The sequence below is a fragment of the Pleurodeles waltl genome, chromosome 12 (assembly GCF_031143425.1).
Source record: "Pleurodeles waltl isolate 20211129_DDA chromosome 12, aPleWal1.hap1.20221129, whole genome shotgun sequence".
NCBI classification, from domain to species: Eukaryota; Metazoa; Chordata; class Amphibia; order Caudata; family Salamandridae; genus Pleurodeles; species Pleurodeles waltl.
In genome coordinates this window covers 77,813,844-77,836,003 of record NC_090451.1, presented here as the reverse complement: position 1 = coordinate 77,836,003, position 22,160 = coordinate 77,813,844, and the positions used below count along the sequence as shown (strand labels likewise).

The window sequence follows — 22,160 nt, the reverse complement described above, 5'->3', positions numbered from 1 at the left end:
GTCCTGGACACCTTAGATCTAACCCAATGATCAGCCTTCTTCCACAGCTCTTAGGGAGAGATTGGCCCCAGTTCTAACCTGGTACTGGTGCAACTTTTCCTAAACACAATTACTCAAAAGATGCTCTTTCATTATTAAATTGTAAAGCCCTTCATAACCATGCACATTGCTCCCTTTAACCAGCCACATAGGGGGTCATTCTGACCCTGGCCGCCACCGACCACGGGAGCACCGCCAACAGGCTGGCGGTGCTCCCACGAGCATTCTGACCGCGGCGTTCAGCCGCGGTCAGAAGCGGAAGGTCGGAGGTCTCCCGCCGACTTCCCGCTGCTCGGGGGAATCCTCCATGGCTGCGGAGCGCGCTCCGCAGCCATGGGGATTCTGACACCCCCTACCGCCATCCTGTTCCTGGCGGGAGGCGGTAGGGGGTGCTGCGGGGCCCCTGGGGGCCCCTGCAGTGCCCATGCCAATGGCATGGGCACTGCAGGGGCCCCCGTAAGAGGGCCCCACTGTGTATTTCAGTGTCTGCAATGCAGACACTGAAATACGCGACGGGTGCAAACTGCACCCGTCGCACCCCTGCAACTACACCGGCTCAATTCTGAGCCGGCGTCCTCGTTGCAGGGGCATTTCCTCTGGGCCGGCGGGCGCTCTTTTGGAGAGCGCCCGCCGGCCCAGAGGAAATGTCTGAATGGCCGCCGCGGTCTTTTGACCGCGGTGCGGTCATTTGGCGGCTCCCTCCGCCCGCCGGGCTCAGAATGAGCCCCATAGTGTTCTCACTGAGAAGTCCACAAATACAACCCAAGACTGACTCTGGGTTTTTTGAGTCTCAATGAATTTGATTCTGTATTCCTCAGGAGTCAACCAAAATCCCTTAATCAGTGTAGCCTTCATGAGATCATATGAGGTTGCAGCTGACTCATTCAGTGTAAGGAGTCTATCCCTACACTTTCCTGAAAACAGTTCCCAAAGGAGAGTTTCCCAGTGAGCTTTCTTAAGTCTTCTGGAAACACAGGCCCTCTCATAGGCTGTGAACCATCTTGTGATATCACCCCGCCCACATATTCTGGAACAATTACTTTGGGGATTTTAGGGTCAAAGTGTTCTACTCTGTCCCTAGTTATAAGACTGCTGCCACCATTTATGGATGCTAAATCCATTTCTCTTCTTTCTTTTTCTGTAGCTAAGATTCTGTCTTCTAGGGGAAGTCTCCTAGCTAATCTTTCTAAAACAATCTCTTCTTCAGAGATTTTCCCTAGATCTTGAGGAACCTGAGCCATCCTCACTAGAGGGGGTGTCCTAGACACTTGGGGTACAGGTCCCACTCTTTCAAGCGAGGAAGGGTCCAGTTTCTCCTCACTTGCACTGCCCTGATCTACAGGGTCAGTGGCCTCATCAGTAGAATGGGTCTACTCATACTCTGTCAACAGCTCCTGGAGCTTTTTGGAGGTCGGGTTTGAGCCTGTTTTAATTTTGTACCCTTTACAGAGGGTCCTTAACTGCTTGTGAGAAAGCTTCAGATAAGGGTTGAGGCCGAGCTCCCCAACCCTTTCCTCTGACGTACTCATTATTCTACTAAAGTTGGGGCGTTTTTTTGAATGGACAAAAATACCTAAGACAAGTTTTGCAGTCCTAAGTAAAGTAAGTTGTAAGTTTTGCTGTTGAGCTACAGGGACCTAACCAGGGCCCTAACAGCACTTTTAAGAATGTGGAAAAATACCCAATTAAAAAAATGCAATTTAACTAAAGGCAATATTTGGATTTACTTGTGTATTCACTTATTGACTAAGTGGTATCAGTAAATGCAAAGTTGCAGACTCCACCGCTGTTCCACCAGTGTAGAAAGCTGGCTCTCTATCTAGTGTACTAAAAGGAATTACACTGTTCAGAGAGTCCAGTGAATCCCCAGTTAGTTTGCAGAGGCAAAAATGGATAGGTCTAATGCTCTATTTGTGGTAGTGTGGGCGGGCAGGAAGGCTTATCAAGGAGTCGTGTTAAGCATTTGTTGTAATCACAGAGGCAATAAATGAGACATACACTCAATGAATCTGACACCAATTCAGAAAACTAACATTTGCTGTTATATCTGCGATGACCAAAGAACTTTGTAGGTAAGCAGTTTGAAAAATAAAAAATACTTTCAGTTTCAAAAATAGACACAGTGCAATTTCCAGAGTCTTCGATGTTAACCTATGGAAGGAAAACAAGAATGTAGTTTTGAAGGTAAGTACTTGACTTACAAATCCAGTCTTTGAGGTTTTAGGTCAACACCAGACAAGGTTTAAATCAGCATCAAGAGTGCACCCACAGTGACACAGGGGCGGCCAGGTGCAGAGGTCAGATTTGGGTGCTCAATGTTAACCAATGGAGACTGGGGGTGCACGAAGATGCACGAAGATGCTCTGCTCACAGGTGAGTAAAGTGGGGCCACAAGGCAGCACCAAACTTACATCCTCGGCAGCGCAGGGGTGGCTGGGTGCAGAGTGCCAACACAGTGGTGGGCTCCCAATGTTAACCAATGGAGACTGGGGGTAACTGAAGATGCACTGCTCACCGGTGAGTAAAGTGGTTTCTGGGGTCGGCCTCCTGGGGCTGAGGCAAGCACAGGCGGGGGCCACAAGGCAGCACCAAACTTACACCCTCTGCGGCACAGTGGCGGTCGGGTGCAGAGTACCAACATGCCGTCAGGAACCCAATGCGTGAATAGGGGAGATCAGTTTCAGAAAAAGGCTGCAGGCTCGGGCCAGGAGGCGGAACAAAGAAAACCCACAGCTGCCTAGGGAAGTTCTGATGTTGTAGGACTCAGGGACATCATCAGACCAGCTCCCCAAAGTCGGGCGGCTCCGGATACAAGGGTGTCCTTTGACGTCGGAAAACAGCTCACTAGGCAGTCGCAGTCAGGGGGTCTTCAGATTGAGGCTGCAGGTGTCGAGGTAGAGTCCGGCAGGGGTCACCAATGGTGGACTCGGGCTCAGAATTGCTGCGTAACCTTTGCAGAACCAGTGGGCCTCTTGGACTCGGATTGTGGTCGTCTGGTGCAGAGGTGGGTCCAAATGCGGTTCCTTGGGGCCGAGTTCTTTGTCTTTGAGGTTGGCTTCTTTTGAACAGGTCCACTGTTCTATGAAGATCTTGGTCTTTATCGAAGGCAGGCAATACTCGCAAGAATTTGGAGGTCACTGGGCTGAAGTATAGGTCATCTTTTGGTGCAGTATTGTTGAGGGCTGCAGACAGGCCGGTAGGGGCTGGGGCCAAGGTGTCTTCAGTCTTCTCTGCTGGGGTGATGCTGTAGAGTCCGGCTCTTCTTAGGTCATCAGGAATCTGAGTTCTAGGGTTCAGGGATGCCCCTAAATACTGACTATGGGGAGTGCCAAGCCATTGGGCTGACCATCTTTAGGGTGACTACATCCTTTCTATGACCAAGTCCTTTGGGAAGTGGGCATAGCCCTAACCCTATTGGCCTAATTCCTTCCACACACAATGGAGGAATTTGAAAGGTAGGGTCCACTTCAGCTCATCCACCTTAGGGGTGGGACTGGCATGAAGTGGGCACACCCCTTAATCTGCCTAATTTTGTCACCAGTCCTGTCACCAAAAATGGGGTATGGAACTGGGGGTCGCCCTTCTCTACCATTTGGAGAGGCCTTGGTCACATTACAAAAGTGGCAAGGCCTTCAAAGCTCCACACCCTGGAATCTCAATCCTGCCTGGATGAAGTGTGCGCACCACCGCCTAGAGCAGACCTTTGTTCTGAGCCCTCAAGAGCATTGACTCTCACCTCAGGGGGGCAGATCTCTGTCTAAGGTGGCTGCACTGGTTTTGATCACTCAGTGTCCAAGCTAGGAGTTGGTAGTGTTTCAGGAGGCACATCTAGGGTGCACTCTGCATGCATTTTATAATAAATCCATCACTGGGGTCAGTGTGGGTTTATTGTTCTGAGGATGTTTGAGACCAAAATCCCAAGATTCAGAGATGACATCATGTAGCCGGGGAACTTGCAATGGCCAGTGTCCCGCACATGCATTTATAATGGCTTCCCTGATCACTTGCTATGTCTGAGAATCGACAAGGACAAAACGGGCATATCTGCTCAAGCAGTTATGCCCTCACATGCAATATGATGCACCCTGCCTTAGGGCTACAATGCCTGCCAGAAGGGTGACTTACATATATTACCTGTAGTTTTAGGGGACATGGCACACAGGCTATGTGCCATGTCATGTTTTCATTTTAGTTCTGCATCAAGACACGCAGCTTGCAATGGCAGTGCATTATGCACTTGGTGACAGGGCCTCTGAGAGTGTCACAATCTGTGCTGCAGCCTTCAGGAGCCTCCCTTTAGTACCCTTTGCCTTAGGTACCAGGGGTACCACTTACTAGGGACTTAGGGCCATATGTACGAACACTTTTTCCCATAGACACAGAATGGGTAAAAACGTTTGCTACATCTGGCCCTTACAGTGGTAGCTAAAGGTGCTGCCAGTTGTGCAAACCAGTTTGGAGGTTTAGGGGATAGAACACTGGCACTGGGGAGCTAGTTAGCAGGAAGCCAGTGCACTACAGTCAAAGTTGCATCCAAAAACCAGGCAAAAAGTGGGGGGTGAGGGGTCTGCAACCAGAACCCAGCTCCCTACACCACAACATGAGCAAGTCTGTTGGTCTTATTCACAAATGGGTTTGTGCATCAATGATGTACTTCAATCAATCAATCAACATTTATAAAGCGTGTCTTATCACCCAGAGGGTCTCAAGGCGCTTAACAAAGCCAGAGCCCCATATTTATACTTTCTTTGCGCCGCATTTGCGTCATTTCTTTACGCAAAAGCGGCACAAACTTACAAAATATAATTGTATATTGTAAGTTTGTGCCGCTTTTGCGTAAAAAAATGACGCAAATGTGGTGCAAGAAAAGTATAAATATGGGCCTTAATGTGCCCAGTACAAGATGCCAAAATTGATTTGCTGAGTTCGGGGAATTTTAAGTACCTGCGGTGCAAACATGGAAAATCTTCAGTCTGATGGAGTTTCTATATTTGGAAATGCTGGTATAATTGGACATCCACAGATTTGTTATTATGTTGGTATTTTCTAATCCCTGGCAGGTAGATTCCTGTCATGAAAATGCATGCACATATGTTTGTAGTGTAAACAGGAGTGAGTGCATTTCTAGGATGACAATCGGGATGGACTATCCTTATATTTAAAACATCTAAATTTCCCTAAGGCAGAAAACAGGAAGAAAAGTTGCATGAAAGTGATACTTGCTTGCAGGGGCCCAATGTTTTCGAATATTGAGACTGCCTAGTCTACATTCCTGCTTATGTCTCTTTTTCCCAACACTGCTCTTCTCTTTATCTCTCTCTTTCAGGTTTTTTTCATGTCTGTACTCGTGTCACTTTTTTCCTTTCTTTCGCTTCCTCCTTTCTTTTTTGCCTTCACCTCTTGTGCTGAGTCAATGTCTGAGGATGAAAAAAAAGTCCTAATCTGAAAATGAAAATTGGTGCCCACTGCCTGCAACCACTAGCACAGCTTAAGCACTGTTGCTACTGTGCTTGCACTGTTAAGGGAAATTGCCACTGCAACAGTCTAGCATCTCCCACAGGTTGCATGTGGACCAGGATTGATTTCATAAAGACTTCTGTCCCCATAGACAGGATTGTGGGCTCACCTAAGCCTGGTTAGTTCAGCCCATGTGACCCTGTGATCGCGGGACACTTCCTGAGAGAATTTTCCATTCATATTGGATGGTGAAAGCTGTTGATATGCCGACAGGAGAAGTAAACAATGGGGGTGAGGCTACAGAGCGCACAATTTTTTTTTGCATGTGCTGGAAAGAGCGGAGGGTCAGGCGTCTGTGTGCCTGCCTTGCTGCTGCAATCTAGGCTTAGGACGGATGCTTGTAGAGGTCAAAGACTTGTGAGCGATAACAAAAGAAGGTACTAAATTATTTACCTGTAACTGTAGTTCTCCAATATTGGAGTCCTTCATAGATTCACATGCTTGAATCATTCCCCGTCATTGAGATCAGAGTCTCTGGTACCTTTGAAAAGTAATGTCACCATAGACATAAACATAGAGGCTTAGTCCTTTCAGTTTAGTTCCATATCAGAGTCATTATTCAAAAAAGGACTAAACTTAAGAGTCAACTAATCAGGAGACACTACCCTGTAGAACCTTTCATAGCACTAGCGCTTACAAGCAGTATTGTACTGACAGATAAAGGTGAGCTTCTCATGGGAGGCGGGTGGGTCGCATGTCAATCTATGAAAGATTTCAATGGTGGAGAACTAGTCACAGGTAAGTAACTTATTTCCTCACTCCAGTATTAGAACTTTCATAGATTCACATGCTTGAATCAGAGTGGAGAGCAGTATTAAGCAATTTTTCTAAAATACAACAGATCTTATGGTGCAAAAGATAATACACGTATACAAATAGAACATAAAATGTGCATAATAGGTAAGTGGATGGTGGGTAGAAAGAAATGGCTCATCTTTATTGAAAAAGATGCCACAGAACCGCTTGTTTAAGGACTTCTGAATCAAAGCAGCAATGTTGCATGAAGGTGTGATCAGTCTTCCAGGTTGCTGCTCTGCAGATATCTGGTAACGATACACCCGCAAACAACGCCATAGATTTGGATAGAGCTCTTGTGGAGTGAGATAATTACTTTTGAATGCAAAGGTCTGCTAGCTTTCTGATAACAGAAGAGAATGACGCTAGAGATCCATCTAGAGATACTTTGTTTTGTCAGAGGGAAACGCTTTCTAGGTGCGCTTTATGCTGTGACGAGTTTGTTGGACTTACAAAAAGTTTTAGTTTGGTCTAGATAAGCACCTTTTGATATCCAGAGAGTGCAATGCTCATTCAGCTGACATCTGAGGATATGGGAAAAAAATATTTCAGAATTACAGGCTCATTGATATGAAAGTCCGATGGGACTTCAGGAATGAATTCAGAGTTTGTGCGTAGGATAACCCTATTGTCCCTGAAATAAAGGAAAGGTTCTTGGATGGTGAAAGCTTGAATTTCACTAACTTGCCTAACCGATGTGAGGGCAAGAAGAGCTACTTTCCAGGAGAGGAACTTTATATCCGTTTTATGGATAGGCTTGAAAGGATGTTTCATCAGTTGTGAATGTACTGTGTTAAGCTACTACAGCGAAGGAGGCGGCTTCACCAGTGGGAATGTCATGAACAATCCTTTCAGGAATTCTTTAATGAGCCTCACAGGCCATAGAGATGGTGTTTTTGGTGATCTTCTAAAGTGAGAGAGGGCTGCGAGGTGTACCTTAATAGAGGAATGTGCTAAGCCTGACTGAGCAAGGTGTAACAGTTAAGGTAAAATCTCTTCAGGCGACGAAGAGCTGGGATGAACTTTAGGTCTCTGATACCATATGCAAAACCTTTTCCACTTTTAAGTGATACGTTCTATTGGTACTGTCTGCCCTTGCTCTGGCTAGTATCTCCCTACAATCTGAAGGACTGTTCAGGTGTCCGAATTAGTGAAACTCATAATCCAGGCTGCTAACCGAAGAGACGTGGGGCCTGGATGTTGAACTTGTCCCTGGTTCATCATTAATAGCGATGGGATTGGTTTGAGTGGAATGTGACGCTGCACTAAAACGACAAGAAACTCCATGAACCAGTGCTGGCGCAGCCACGCTGGAGCTGTGAGTGTCATCTTGCAGGGCTCAGCCTTCATCTTCCTGAAAACTTTTGAAGGAGAGGAATTGGAGGAAAGGTGTAGGGAAATATGCCAGACCATGCAATCGAAAATGCATTCCCCCACAACCCCGGATGGGTATGCCAGCTTGTGAAGAATTGGCATTGTGGGTGGTCGAAAAGAGACTGAGATTTGGTTTGCCCCTTTGAAGAAAGATTTGGTCCAGTGTGTGCTGGTCCAGTTCCCACTTGAGACAAGATATTTTCGGCCTGCTCAAAGTTGTTTTGGTTCTCAGGTACATGTTCTGCAGTCAGATATATCTTTTGAAAGAGTGCACCATTTCCAGATTAGTTGAACTTCCTGGGACAGCAGGCGAGATCTGGTGTCACCTTGCTTGTTTATGTAGTGCATTGTTGTTGTGTTATCTGTTCTTATGAGGACTGAGGACTGTCGTATCCTGGGAAGGAACACCTTGGAATAGGTCATTGTCAACGGCTGGTGTCCTTGCCCTGCCATTTGGATTTTCTTCTGGGAGGAGGTCTGACATAGGCTGCAGATGGTGGTTGTAGTTGCTGATATTGGGACCGAAACTGTTGGTCAGAGGAGGAATATGTGGGATAACGGTATTGCTGGTATCCCCCTCTAGTTTTGTTTCTCCATTTTATCATTTTAAAACATATAAAATAACAAACACATAACAATACAGTTCAAACATGGAAACTGTCCTACCTGTAAGTGGTAGAACGCCAGTACAAATCATATATATTATTATAGTTTCCAATCAGAGGGCAAACAAGCATTGGCAAGCAAAAGACAATTAGTACTGAAACAGTCAGACTTACAGGAGAAGAATTAATTCAACATGAGCTGGCATCATTACTGTAGAAGTCTGTGATGTTGGAGGAGAGGTGGCTAATGTAGACAAGCAGTCCCTCTACGGTTGCCAAATGTCTCTAGGTCTAGACATCACAGGCTGTAGTGAGGCACAGAGTTCGCTATTAGTGTTGCCATACGTGAGACTAGCTAACCAGGAATGAACGCTAGGTGCATATTTGGATCCCCATCGAACTGCAATCTCCCATTTAGCCAGCAGGAGCGATTTCACAGTGAGGGGTCTTATTGACTTTCGTAAGTCACTGTGTAGCCGAGAAGGGCTGAAAGTGGGTTAGGTCGCAGAGGCCAACCAACAATAGCCGACAATTTGTCATATACCTTGCACCAAAAGGGATTAACGTTAGGGCAGGTCCAGGTCATATGTAAAAAATCAGTGATCAAAGCACAGCATTTGGGGCAAGCGGCAGAGCAGCTCGGGTCCATTCGAGCAGTGCCTCTGGGGGTGATATATGCCCTTCTAAGGAATTTGAAGTGTACTAGCTTGTGGCGTTGGTTAGGTGAGATGAATCTAGTCAGTGCGCAGCATGTCCCTCAGACTTTTTGGGATAGTGGACGACCCAGATCTCTCTCCCAGGATTCCCTCAGCCATGCATCCTGAACTGGGAGAGCCTTGATACAAACTAAATATAGTCTGGATACCAAGCGCGCCCCCGAGTCCACCGTAAGCAACTAGGTGGTGCAAACTCGGCCAGAGCCAACAGATATGTAGTGTAACGTGCATGCATGGCGCGTTGTAGACGGCACACTGCAAAGTGTTGCAACTGTGTGGCGCCTGTGAAATGAGTATCTGTACTGCATGAAAAAATTTGTTTATCTGGGAAAACATCACCTAAGGTGTGAAGTACAAGTTACTTACCTTCGGTAACGAAATGTCTGCTAGAGACATATTCTAGTTGCAGATTCCTTACCTTTGAATTTCCCCAGGCGTCAGACTGGATCCGGAGATTTTTCTTCGAGCAGTACCTCTGTACGCCGTCAGGTGGTGTCGGTCGACTCCACGGGCGACATTGGCGTTGTGTTCGCTGTGATGACGTCGGGATCGTATATAGGCACCACCCCGGCACGCTGACGTCAGTTTCTTTTCACGACTTTCCACGCCACTAGCACAGTGCCATGAAGAACACTGAGAGTGGTGCACCAAAACTAGGGCTCTTAAGGGAAAGTTCCTGTCCCTAGAAATCAGTTTGCAGTGCGGGGAGAATGGGCAGGTCGGTAAGGAATCTGCAACTAGAATATGTCTATACCAGATATTTCGTTACCGAAGGTAAGTAACTTGTATATCTGATAGAGACTTCTAGTTGCAGATTCTTTAACTTTGAATAGATACCTGAGCAATACCATCCCCGGTGGTGGGCCTGCGAACCAAGATCACACCAAAAAGTCGTGCTGGACCGAACGGCCAAAGTAGCTGTCCCTTCGGATCTGATTGTCTAGGCAGTAGTGCTTGGTAAAAGTGTGCAGAGATGCCCACGTTAATGCCTGACAAATATCCAGGACTGGAACGCCCTGTGCTAGCGCTGTTGTAGCTGCAGTAGATCAGGTGGAGTGAGCTCGAAAACCTTCAGGAGGTTGCTTCTAAGCCAGAGCGTAGCACATCTCTGATCTCTGACTCTCCTATGTGGCCGACCCATCCCAGGAGTGACGCGGTTGGATGCCCCTTCCGTATCCACAAAAGGGGCGAAAGGCGGACTGCTGGGGTCTAGGTGTGGGCGCGAGGCCAAGGGACCGGGCCATGGCTCGGGAATCCTTTAAGCGCTTGATCGCCGAGTCCGCCTTGTCTCCGAAGAGACGTGTGCCATGAAAGGGCATGTCCATCAAGGATTGCTGGATATCCCCCGAAAAGCCAGATGTTCTCAGCCAGGCATGGGGTCTGAATGCCACCGTCGATGCAACCAATCTGCCCAGAAAGTTGGTCGTATCCAGTCCACAATGAATCATGAACTTAGCTGCATCCCTTCCATCTGTTACTGCTTGGGAAAGGACAGTCCGGGCCTCCTCCGGAACTGCAGGCAGCACTTGCGTGACCGTATCCTAGAGAGTATGGGAATAGCGGCCAAAAAAGCATGCAGTGTTCACGGACCGCAGCGCTAGACTGTTGGAAGAAAACAACTTCTTCCCCAAATTAGCCACTCTTTTTGATTCCCTATCTAGGGGTGCAGCAGGGAATACGCCAGATGAAGAAGCCTGGATGACAAGGCTCTCAGGAGCGGGGTGTTGGGTCAGGAATTTTGGGTCTGACGGCGCAGGCCAATGGCAGCGGGCAATCGTCCTATTCACAGGAGCCCCTGTGCTGGGTCTGGACCAAGTACCCAAAAGGACATCTGTCAGTGCTTCATTAAAGGGTTGATGTGGCTCAGAAGAGGAGGACCCCGGCTGAAGCACGTCAGTTAGGATGTTAGGCCTAACCTCCACAGAAGGTAGCTTGCGGTCCAGGACCTCAGCCGCCCTTCTCACCACCATAGAATAAGAAGCACCCTCCTCCGTAGCCACGCAAGAAAGAGAACGCATACTAGTGTCAGGGGAGGTGTCTAGACCATTGGCATCACCCAAATCCTGCACCCAGTCCATTTGTGGGTCAAGCTGGTATTCTAAAGGGTCCAGCATCCCCTCCATACTCTCCCCATATCCATACCCACAAGAATAAGGGATCAACCCTGGGCCCAGGAGAGCCCATAGAGAATGGAATCGGCATTGATCAACGTCGTTTCGGCTCCGGGTTGTCAGGTATGAGGATGGGATCTACGTCGATTGTGGGCCCAACCGACGTCGGGAGCATCGACATAGACCCGATGCCGGGGAAGGTCACCGTGGCACGACCGGCATCGGGACGGATCCGCAATTGGATCCGAAGGGGCCCTCTGGAGCCGTGGCCAAAGCTGACAGCTTTAAAAACCGAGGGGACCCCAACCGACTTACCTGTGCCCGAAGGCTCCAAAGGATCACTCAAAAATGAGGCGCATGGCCTCGTAAAATTCCTTAGGCTGGCCGCGGGTGGCTCCGGCTCCCGGGAAGTCGGAGGCCTAGAGCATCAACGCTCTTCCCGCATCGTATCATCTGATCAACGGGGTGAAGTCATAGAACGCTTGTCCTTCTTCGACTTTTTTCTTTTTGTGACCCGAATGTCCCCATGATTTGAAGGACGAAGAGTGGTGGTGACTCCGCGGTCGGTCTCGAGACCTTCCTCTCGAACGGGCCGTGAGCGCTGCGGAGTCGAGTGTCAGGCAGCCATGAGCTTGAGGGATCGCTCTCTCAAAGCTTTAGGGTTCATGGCCCGACACTCGGAGCATGACTTTGGGCCGTGATCGCACTCCAGGCACCAGAGACATACGAGGTGCAGATCCGTTACCGACATGGTTCGGTGACAGGAGTCGCAGGGCTTAGATCCGGTCTTGCGGGACATCCCTTGACACATCCACATACTCGTCCAAAAATGTCAACAAAAGTGTCGACGTAGTTAAAAAATGAGTGAGGAACCTCTTCTCCGGATCTGCGCGTAGGCTGACGCGGAAAGAAAATAACTGACGTCCGCGACGTCATCACGGCGAACAGATGCCAACGACGCCTGCGGAGTTGACCGACGCCGCCTGACGACTCACAGAGGTACTGCTCGAGGAAAAATCTCCAGATCCAGTCTGACGCCTGGGGAAATTCAAAGGTAAGGAATCTGCAACTAGAAGTCTCTATCAGATGTTGAAAAGCACTTAATGTACGCCGCACCAACGACTCCTATGTAATGTGTATAAATGGATTACTAATCAAGGTCAGTGCTGGGGAGTACAGTGTGTCGCAGTGAAACAAGTGAGCCAGTTTATGCCATACCCAGCTAGTTGCGGAAATATTTTGAATATTTCTGCGATGTAGCAGAACACCCCTGGGCAAAAGGGCACCCAGCGGGACAGGAGCTGACAGGTCCCGCTCCGGGATAGAGTTGGGAAGGCGGGCATCAGGAAGATACCAGTGATACGTGAATTGACGTTGCGCCACCAAGTAGTAAAGCTGGAAGTGGGGGACCCCAAATCCATCCCACTCATACGGGAGAGTGAGGACCTCCCATCGAATGCGCGTATGTTTATCCGTCCATACCAGTCAAATGATCAAGCTGCGAAGAGTAGCAAAAAAGGAATTAGTAAGCTGGATCGGAATAGTCAAAAATAGATACAGAAATTGTGGGAGAACCACCATTTTTATGAGCGATATCCGGCCCGCAAGAGATCGGCAGCTTTACCCATCTATCCACCTGTGTGGTGAATCTCTCCAATGCAGGTCTATAATTGAGCCATATCACCTGTTCCTTGTCTCTGTTTATATGAATACCTAAGTATTTTGCCGAGTCAGGGCACCAGCACAAAGGGAAACTCTGTCTCAGGAGGACGGGTAATGTCAGTCAGCGGAAAAAGCTCTGACTTACTCCAATTGATATGCAGCCCAGAGAATTCACCAAAGTGAGTCACTTCTGCCAATATTGGTGTAAGATTTGTGTCTGGATGGCGAATGAACAGTAGAATATCGTCTGCATATCAATCAATCAATCATTCATTTGTAGAGTGCGCTACTCACCTGTGAGGGTCTCAAGGCGCTGAGTGGGGAGGGGGCGGGGGAGATGCTACTGCTCGAACAGCCAGGTCTTGAGGGGTTTCCTGTAGGTCAGCAGGTCCTGGTTCTGTCGTAGGTGGATGGGAAGGGTGCTCCAGGTCTTGGCGGCGAGGTGGGAGAACAATCTGCCGCCGGCTGTAATCCTGTGGATGCGAGGAACGGTGGCGAGGTTGGCGGAGCGGAGTTGACGGTTGGGGGTGTAGAAGGTGAGTCATTCGTTGAGGTAAGCTGGGCTGGCGTTGCGGAGTGCTTTGTGGGCGTGGGTGAGGAGCTTGAAGGTGATCCTCTTGTTGACGGGGAGCCAGTGTAGGTCTCTCAGGTGGGCTGAGATGTAGTTGCGGCGTGCGATGTCGAGGATGAGGCGTGCGGAGGCGTTCTGTATACGTTGCAGTCTTTTCTGGAGTTTGGCCATGGTTCCTGCGTAGAGAGTGTTGCCGTAGTCCAGTCTGCTGCTGACAAGGGCCTGGGTGACCTCTGGTTTCGGGTGGGGATCCACCTGAAGATCTGCAGGACATGCAAAGGGTGTTGAAGCAGGATAATGAGATGACGTTGACTTGATGGGTCATGGTGAGCGATGAGTCCAGGATGAATCCCAGGTTGCGTGCGTGGTTGGTGGGCGTCAGTGCGGTTCCTAGGGTGGCCAGCCACCAGGAGTCGCCCCAGGCAGAGGGTGTGGAGCCGAGGATGAGGATCTCGGTCTTGTCCGAGTTCAGCTTCAGGCGACTGCTCTCCATCCAGTCGGCGATGGCCTTCATTCCATTGTGGAGGTTAATTTTGGCGGTGGCAGGGTCCTTGGTGAGTGAGAGGATCAGCTGGGTGTTGTCGGCATAAGAGACGATGTTGAGGTTGTGTGATCGGACGATGTTGGCGAGCGGTGCCATGTAGATGTTGAAGAGGGTCGGGCTGAGGGAGGATCCTTGGGGGACGCCGCAGATGGTTTCGGTGGCTTCAGATCGGAAGGGAGGGAGGCGGACTCTCTGGGTTCTGTCGGTGAGGATGGATGTAATCCAGTCCAGGGCTTTGTGGTGGATCCCTGCGTTGTGGAGGCGTGTGCGTAGGGTGTGGTGGCAGACAGTGTCAAAGGTGGCCTAGAGGTCTAGGAGGATGAGGGCCGCCATTTCGCCTCTGTCTAGCATGGTCCTGATGTCAGCAGCGGCAACGATGAGGGCAGTCTCTGTGCTGTGGTTGCTGTGGAAACCGGATTGAGACAGGTCCAGAGTGTTGTTGTCTTCAAGGAAGCAGGTCAGTTGACCGTTGACGATCTTCTCGATCACCAGGAGTGGTCCACTGGTCCATTGCAGTCCCCTGTGAATATGTCCCTTACGTAAGTGACGCACCAGGGGATCCACTGCCAGAATAAAGAGCAAAGGTGGCAGAGGGCACCCCTGCTGTGTGCCGCGTGTTATGGGGAAAAAGGAGGAGAGCTCACCATTAAGCTGTATCGCTGCTGTGGGCTGAATGTACAACAGGAAAATCAGTTTGGTGTAGCCTCGGTGAAACCCGAGCTTACTAAGGACAGCGTGTAAAAAGGGCCACTCAAGTGAATCGAGAGCCTTTTCGGCTTCCAATAAGGCAATCGCCGCCAGAACCTCTGGGGACACTCTGTTTATCACTGCAAAGACAGTGCAAAGATTGATAGAGGTAGAGCGCTGTGGAACAAAGCCAGGCTGAGCGGGGTGATAATCAGATCCCACAAGAGGGAGAGCCAGGTGGTGATCATTTTGGCCGAAATCGTATTGTCGAAATTTATCAGGGAAAGGGGGCGATATGACCCACAATATAGAAGGTCTAAACCAGGTTTCGGCAAAAGGGCAATAACCCCCTCTCTCATTGATGCAGGGAGAGCCCCAGCCTCCAGAGCCTCATCATACACCAATACAAGATGAGGGCTAAGAACATCTTTGTATTTCTTGTAAAACACCCTGGTAAACCCATCCAACCCCGGGGCACGCATCCCATCCAGCGAATCTATTGCCTGTGACACCTCCTCAGCAAGGAAGGGTTCATTAAGGAACTGCTGTTGGGCGGATGTTAACCAGACCATAGCATTGTCATCTAGATAGTCTTATAAAGCGGGACCCGGCAGCCCCGCTTGCGTTGTATAGAGCATGGAGTAATATTTGAGAAGCTCCACCAGGACATCAGCAGTAATGATGGCAGCTCTGCCGTAAGGCCTTTTAATTTTGAGTATACGGTGCATATCACCTGACAGAATAAAAATGATTCAAAGCATGCAGCCACCGTCCACCAAGAAAGGAATGATGTCCTTCCTGGGGATAATGAACTACTGCCGCCAGTGGATCCCTGAGTACAGATCCTATGATGCATTTTTGAGGAAATGCACACTACAGGATGCACCCAACAACATTGTATGGACTAATGAACTTGCAGAATGTTTCAAGAAACTGAAAGGGACATTGTGTACTGCACCAGCATTGGGGCTCCCTGATTACAAACTACCCTTCCATCTCTATGTGTCAGAGCAAGACGGCATTGCAAATGGTGTACTGACACAGCAGCATGGCTCTGGAAAAAGACCTGTGGCATATTACTCTGTGACTTTGCCTTCGGCAGTGACTGGGCATCCAGCCTGTTTGAGAGTAGTGGCGGCAGCTGCTGTAATGGTAGAGAGGGCGGCTCCCATTGTGATGGACTACCCTTGTATTGTTTATGTGCCACATTCGGTACAGTTGTTGTTGTCATCAGCAGCAACACAGCATTTTTCGGCAGCCAGGCGCACAGGTTATGAGGTCACGTTGTTGTCTAACACTAATATTACCATTAAAAAATGCCCCCCCTGTTAATTTGGCAACATTATTACCTGCCATAGGTGATTCTGATGAGACCCCTGACCATGATTGTGTTGAGGTTGTAGAAACATGCACCACACCCAGACCAGATTTACAACAGACACCTTTAGAAAAGGCAGACTATGAGTGGTAAACTGATGGTTCCTCCAGTAGACTAACCGACACCGATTACAGAGCAGGGTATGCGATAACAACAGTAAACACCATAATTGAAAGTGCAGCTCTGCCCCCTGGCACATCTGCCCAGCAAGCTGAGCTGTATGCTGTAACAAGAGCATGCATCCTAGCCGACGGGAAAACTGTTAACATTTATACTGACTCACGTTATGCCTTTGGAGTTGTACACGATTTTGGCCAGCTGTGGCAGTATCGTGGTTTCATAACAGCAGCAGGGCGCCTCATCCAAAATGGCCTTTTAGTAAAGAACTTGTTAAAAGCAATACTAATACCCAACAGCATAGCAGTCATAAAATGCGAGGCACATACAGGGGCTAACACCAAGATAGCCAGAGGAAACGCCAAGGCTGACACAGCAGCAAGAGAAAGCATGTTACAGCCAGTACAAATTGTGCCCCTAATGGCAAAAAGCATTAAAAAAATTCAGCTTATTCAGAGACAGTTGTTGCTAGCTGATGTAAAGGAAGCACAATGGTCTGCAGCACTAGCTGAGGAAAGAGTGTGGACTGATGCTGGGTGTTTGCAAAATGATGAGGGATTGTGGGTCCACCAGGATGGGAGACCTGTGGCTCCACGTAGTATGTTCCTTCCCCTTGCAAGGATTGCTCATGGACCCACTCACATGGCACAAGGGGGGATGAATGAGCTAATTAGACAGGAATGATTTGCACCAGGGATAACAGCCTTCACTGCACAATTCTGCTCACATTGTCTTGTCTGTGCCCAGCATACTAAGGGCCGGTCCCCTGCTACACATGATCACTTACCAGTACCACAGGGGCCGTTTACCAATGTCCAAATAGACTTTGCCTATATGCCCCCAGTGAATGGATTCAAATATTTGCTGGTGTGTGTGGATACATTTTCAAAATGGGTGGAGGCGTTTCCCACAAGGAAGAATGATGCGGCAACTGTGGGGCGATGCTTGATGAAAGATATCATACCCCGATTTGGGGTCCCCCAAGGCATTAATAGCGACAGAGGGGGTGAATTTGTGGCTGCAGTGGTGCAAAAGATGTGTGAATGTTTGGGAATAGAGTGGAAACTGCATGCCCCTTACCACCCCCAAAGTTCAGGACAGGTGGAGAGGATGAACTCCACTATAAAAAATAGATTAGCAAAAACAACTGATGCAACAGGCCTGAAATGGCCTGATGCTCTGCCTTTAGTGCTGCATGCCATAAGGGCAACTCCATCTAGGACAACCCTTTTGTCTCCCCATGAGGTACTGATGGGGCGGCCTATGTCTGTGGGGTTGAGGTTGGCTCTCCCAGCATCTCAAGCAGCACTGCTGTGGACAGATGAAAACATTTCTGACTATGCTATAAAATTGTCATCAGTCTTGAGGCATCACCATCTCCAGGTGAAGGGAGCCTTGCCCCATCCGTCCTCAGAGCCCACACATCCTTTTAAAGCTGGAGACATAGTCATGGTGAGAAAAATAAAAGATGTTTCTCTTAGTTCTAGGTGGACTGGACCACACCTTGTGCTCCTGGTGACGCGGACGGCGGTGAAGGTACAGGGACGTCCTGAGTGGATTCACGGCACTAGGTGCAGATCCTCACCATCAACAACACAGACCGACGTGCCTGCAACGGATGAGCACATGCAACCCGTGGAGCAGCGCAGCATACCAGAAAAAGGGGAGACAGACCAGACCGTTCCCAAGAGCCACGCTGAGGGTCCGTCATGAAGTGTCAGGTGACACAAACTGAAGCAGTTGAGTGAAGCACACAACGTAGTCTCGAAGAAAGGTGATAGTCACACCTGCAGAAAAATAGACTGAAGAGGACACCGCAGGGCAGGTCCGTGAAACCGCCCTTGAACAAGACTACTGCAGACTAGTAGGGGAAGACGAGACTGAACAGACTTCATATCTATAACTTTTGAAAAAAAAAATGCATTGCATAGTACAAATAATTTTAGTACCTTAATTTTGTATGTACTAACAGTATTTAGACAAACAGCTGACCATCCCCTCATTGCGGTACATGAGAAAGTAGCCCAAGTCTTAGGTCTTGAAAACTGCTGGATGTGTAGAGAATTATCCAGACACCCCAATGACCCCATTGGCTTACATGGGACACCTGTGCCTATACAGAATTATGCACAAGGAAAAGGATGCCTTTTACCAAATGTAACTTGGGACTGTGGAGAAGGAAGGATTGGATGGTACCCACGTTGTACCATACAGCCCAATATTCAAGCTGAATACCCAGTGTCACATATGAGAGAAAACAATGCAGAGGACAGTGCTTTTCCTGTATGTATAAAGCATCAAGTTTCAGGATGTAACCCAGCTTCCCGATACTTAGGATACCTCGCAAGTAGCAAGTGTCCTAACATATTAGAATTTGATGATACCACGGGTAATTGGAATATAAAGGACAGACAGTTAATAAGTAGGATCTGGACAACTAAGAGACAAGGAAAGAAAGTTACCTACACTTTACATTACTGGAACATCACTATTCTTGGAGAAACACTGTTGATAACACCTGATGGTCTTCTATATGATCCACTAATTGAACAAAAAAATGATTATACTAGGGCACCAAATGTGATTTCTAAAATATTCGAATATCCTTTATGGTCAGCTCGCTGCTCTTACGTGGCGCCGTGGGCAAATGTTACTTTTATAAACTCTGCATGGATTGATTATAAATGGTGTGACCAATTTCAGAACTCTTTCCCTGACGGGGTAGGCCTTCCTCTCAGTAAATATCACACATTGGACACACAGTTACAGGGCAGTATGTATTTCATTTGTGGAACTAAGGCTTACAAGGTGCTTCCGCGGCACTGGGAAGGCATGTGTGCTATTTCTTATCTAACATCAAACATTTCAGTTGTGCCACATATTGCAGCGCATGAGCCATTAAACTTGGGGAGTTTTGCTCATAGGTATCAAAGAGATATACATACACCTATTCTGGAGGCTAGACAAGGTCTATTTTTTTGAGCTAATGCGTATATTAATCCCTGGATATGGCGTATATGATTTGGAATTGGCCCTTGTTAACATGTCTGCTGAGCTAGCCATAGCATTCAATGCAACAAGAGATGCACTTCAAGAGTTGCAGGTGGAAATTAATTCAGTGGCTGCCATGACTATCCAACATAGAATTGCCCTTGACCTCCTGACACTACAACAAGGAGGACTGTGCGTTTTGTTGAATTCCTCTTGCTGTTATTTTTTAAATGAAAGTGGAAACATAGCAAGGGATGTCACCCAAATTAAAAAAGCAGTTAGAACATTTCATGGAGCAGAGAAAATTTCTGATTCTGATGATTGGTCCTGGCTTTGGTCATGGATACCAACAGGATGGCTGAAGAGCTTAGTTCTAGCACTATTCGGTATCTTTATAACAATAGTGGTACTTTTGTGTTGCCTCCAGTGCTGTTGCTCCATGCTCCAACAGTTCTGTAGTAAGAACATCTATTCATTTTCTGCAGTTAAAGTCCTACATCCTACAGAGCAGGAGATAGCCCTCAGATATCTTACAATACAACAAGATGTAGAGGAAGTACACAAAGAAATGTTTGATTTAATGGCTATCGACCCATAACACATGAATGCTTTAGATTAGATACTAGCATATCATTTAGTCTATGTTTAAATAATAAATACCTCATAGGTGTATATCTAGATGACAATATATGTGTTTCATCTGAACAAAATGTGTAATGCCATCCAAAGATATGTATTTTTGATACGTTATTACTATGTTTCTGCAATGTATACATATATATTTTTGCAATCAAGTATGATATTACTATCAAAAAGGAGATATTGTTGGGAAAAATATATATGTACCTATAGATATGATACTTTAGTTCCAACTCTCTCCTCCCTTATCTGAATCCCAGTAAGACTTCCCTACTGACCTCTCTGACACCTATGCCAGTTGTACAAACAAACCTCTCCAAGCCACGTTGTTAAGTTTAGCTCGGTCTCACACTTTAAGTTCAGCCAGCAACCCAGCCCCCATTTCTTTAGGGACCACCTGTTGTCTGTTCACGTGCTCATGCTCACACTGCATTCTGTATATTTTTACACTATTGACTTCTAGTTTTGTATGTGCAGCATTTCTTTTGTATGTGCGTGCCCATGTTTGGACTGTGTCCCCTTTTGGGGTTGTGCTGTGACAGCACTTATTAACATATATAAGCGCCTGACTTATACGCCTCAGGGCGGAAGATGCCAGCTTGTAAGACGTTACACTGGGATGTGCGTCTGCCTTCAGCCTTGGCCTGCCAATAAACCTTGGTACCTCATGAAAGCATTTCATCTGTTCCGGAGCCTTGCCTGGTGTTTTTGTTTTCTTTGCGTCACTCTGAGGAGGGTTGAAAAATAGTTTCCTAACACCCCCCAGGTCTGTCCCCCTCTCCATATCTGTGGGCTGTTGTATACTTGCCCATGTAGAGCACCTCCTGTGCTGCCAATGCATTATACTCATCGAGCAAGGACTTATGACAACTTAGTTAGGGGGCGATATCGGCAGCCTCCGTTTCACGGTCAATATCAGCAAGCTGTGCCTCCACCTGTGCAAGATCACAACGTATATTGTGCAAGACACCAGAGTGTGTGGAAATGCAGATGCCTCTGGTATATGCCTTAAAGGCATCCCATAGCACTGCCCAGGTACCCACGGAGCTCTCGTTTAATCAAAAAAAGTCAACCACTGTGTAGGAAGTTGGCTCTGTATATTCTATCTCAAAGTGAGAGATAGTGTGCACAGAGTCCAAGGGTTCCCCTTAGAGGATGATAGTGGCAAAATTAGATAATTTCAATGCTCTATGTTGTGGTAGTGTGGTCGAGCATTATGCTTATCAGAGGGTAGTGTTAAGCATTTGTTGTACACACACAAGCAATAAATGAGGAACACACACTCAAAGACTTAACTCCAGGCCAATAGTTTTTATATAGAAAAATATATTTTCTTAATTTTTTTTAGAACCACAAGATTCAAGATTTGAAGTAAATACATAAAATGCAAGGTACTCCACATAGGTAAGTAAGAAAGTTTGAATTAAAGCAGTAATACACACAGTATAGGTTAAAATGGCAATAAGCTATTTTAAAAGTGGACACTGCAAAAATCAACAGTTCCTGGGGGAGGTAAGTATGGTTAAGTTTCTGAGGTAAGTAAAGCACTTACAAGTTCAGTCTCCTGGGCATAAGCAGCCCACCGTTGGGGGTTCAAGGCAACCCCAAAGTCACTGCACCAGCAACACAGGGCCGGTCAGGTGCAGAGGTCAAAGAAGGGCCCAAAACATATAGGTGCCTATGGAGAACAGGGGTGCTCCGGTTCCGGTCTGCTGGCAGGTAAGTACCCGCGTCCTCGAAGAGCAGACCAGGGGGGGTTTGTAGAGAACTGGGGGGACACAAACAGGCACACAAAACCCACCCTCAGCGGCACAAGGGCGGCCGGGTGCAGTGTGCAAAGTTGGCATTGGGTTTGCTATAGAAAGCAATGGAGGGACCCGGGGGTCACTTAGGCGATGCAGGCAGGGCACAGGGGGGCTTTTGGGCCAGCCACCAACTGGGCTAGGAAGAGGGCCGCCTGCTGGTCACTCCTGCACTGGAGTTGATTCCTCTCGGTCCTCGGGGCTGCGGGTGCAGTGCGTTGTCCAGGCGTCGGATTCTTTGTTCCAGGCAGTCGCTGTCAGGGGGAGCCCCTCGATCCTCTCTGCAGGCGTCGCTGTGGGAGTGCAGGGGGGTCGTCTCAGGTTACTCACGAGGTCGCAGTCGCGTGGGAGTCCTCTCTGTGTTGGTTCTCTGGAGCTCGAGCCGGGGGCGTCGGGTGCAGAGTGTGAAGTCTCACGCTTCCGGGCGGGAAGAGTGAGTTCTTTAAAAGTTGCCTCAAAGTTGCAAAAATGTTGCTGTTGGTGAACAGTGCCGCTGTTCTCTGGAGTTTCTTGGTCCTTCTGTTCAGGGCAGTCCTCTGAGTCCTCAGAGGTCGCTGGTCCCTGTCGGATGCGTCGCTGTGCAGGTTCTTTGAGTCTGGGGACAGGCCGGTA

General features: G+C 48.1%; 1 protein-coding gene across 1 annotated transcript in view; it reads left to right on the top strand.

Annotated features, from left to right (window-relative positions):
- LOC138267882 (diencephalon/mesencephalon homeobox protein 1-B-like) overlaps positions 1–20,401 on the top strand; it is a 69,430-nt gene extending 49,029 nt beyond the window's left edge. The window contains exon 5 of the mRNA XM_069217116.1: positions 17,598–20,401. Within this exon, the coding sequence (XP_069073217.1) occupies positions 17,598–17,603 (6 nt within the window). The 3' untranslated portion in view covers positions 17,604–20,401. The remainder of the gene's footprint in view (positions 1–17,597) is intronic.
- The last annotated feature ends 1,759 nt before the right edge of the window (positions 20,402–22,160 follow it).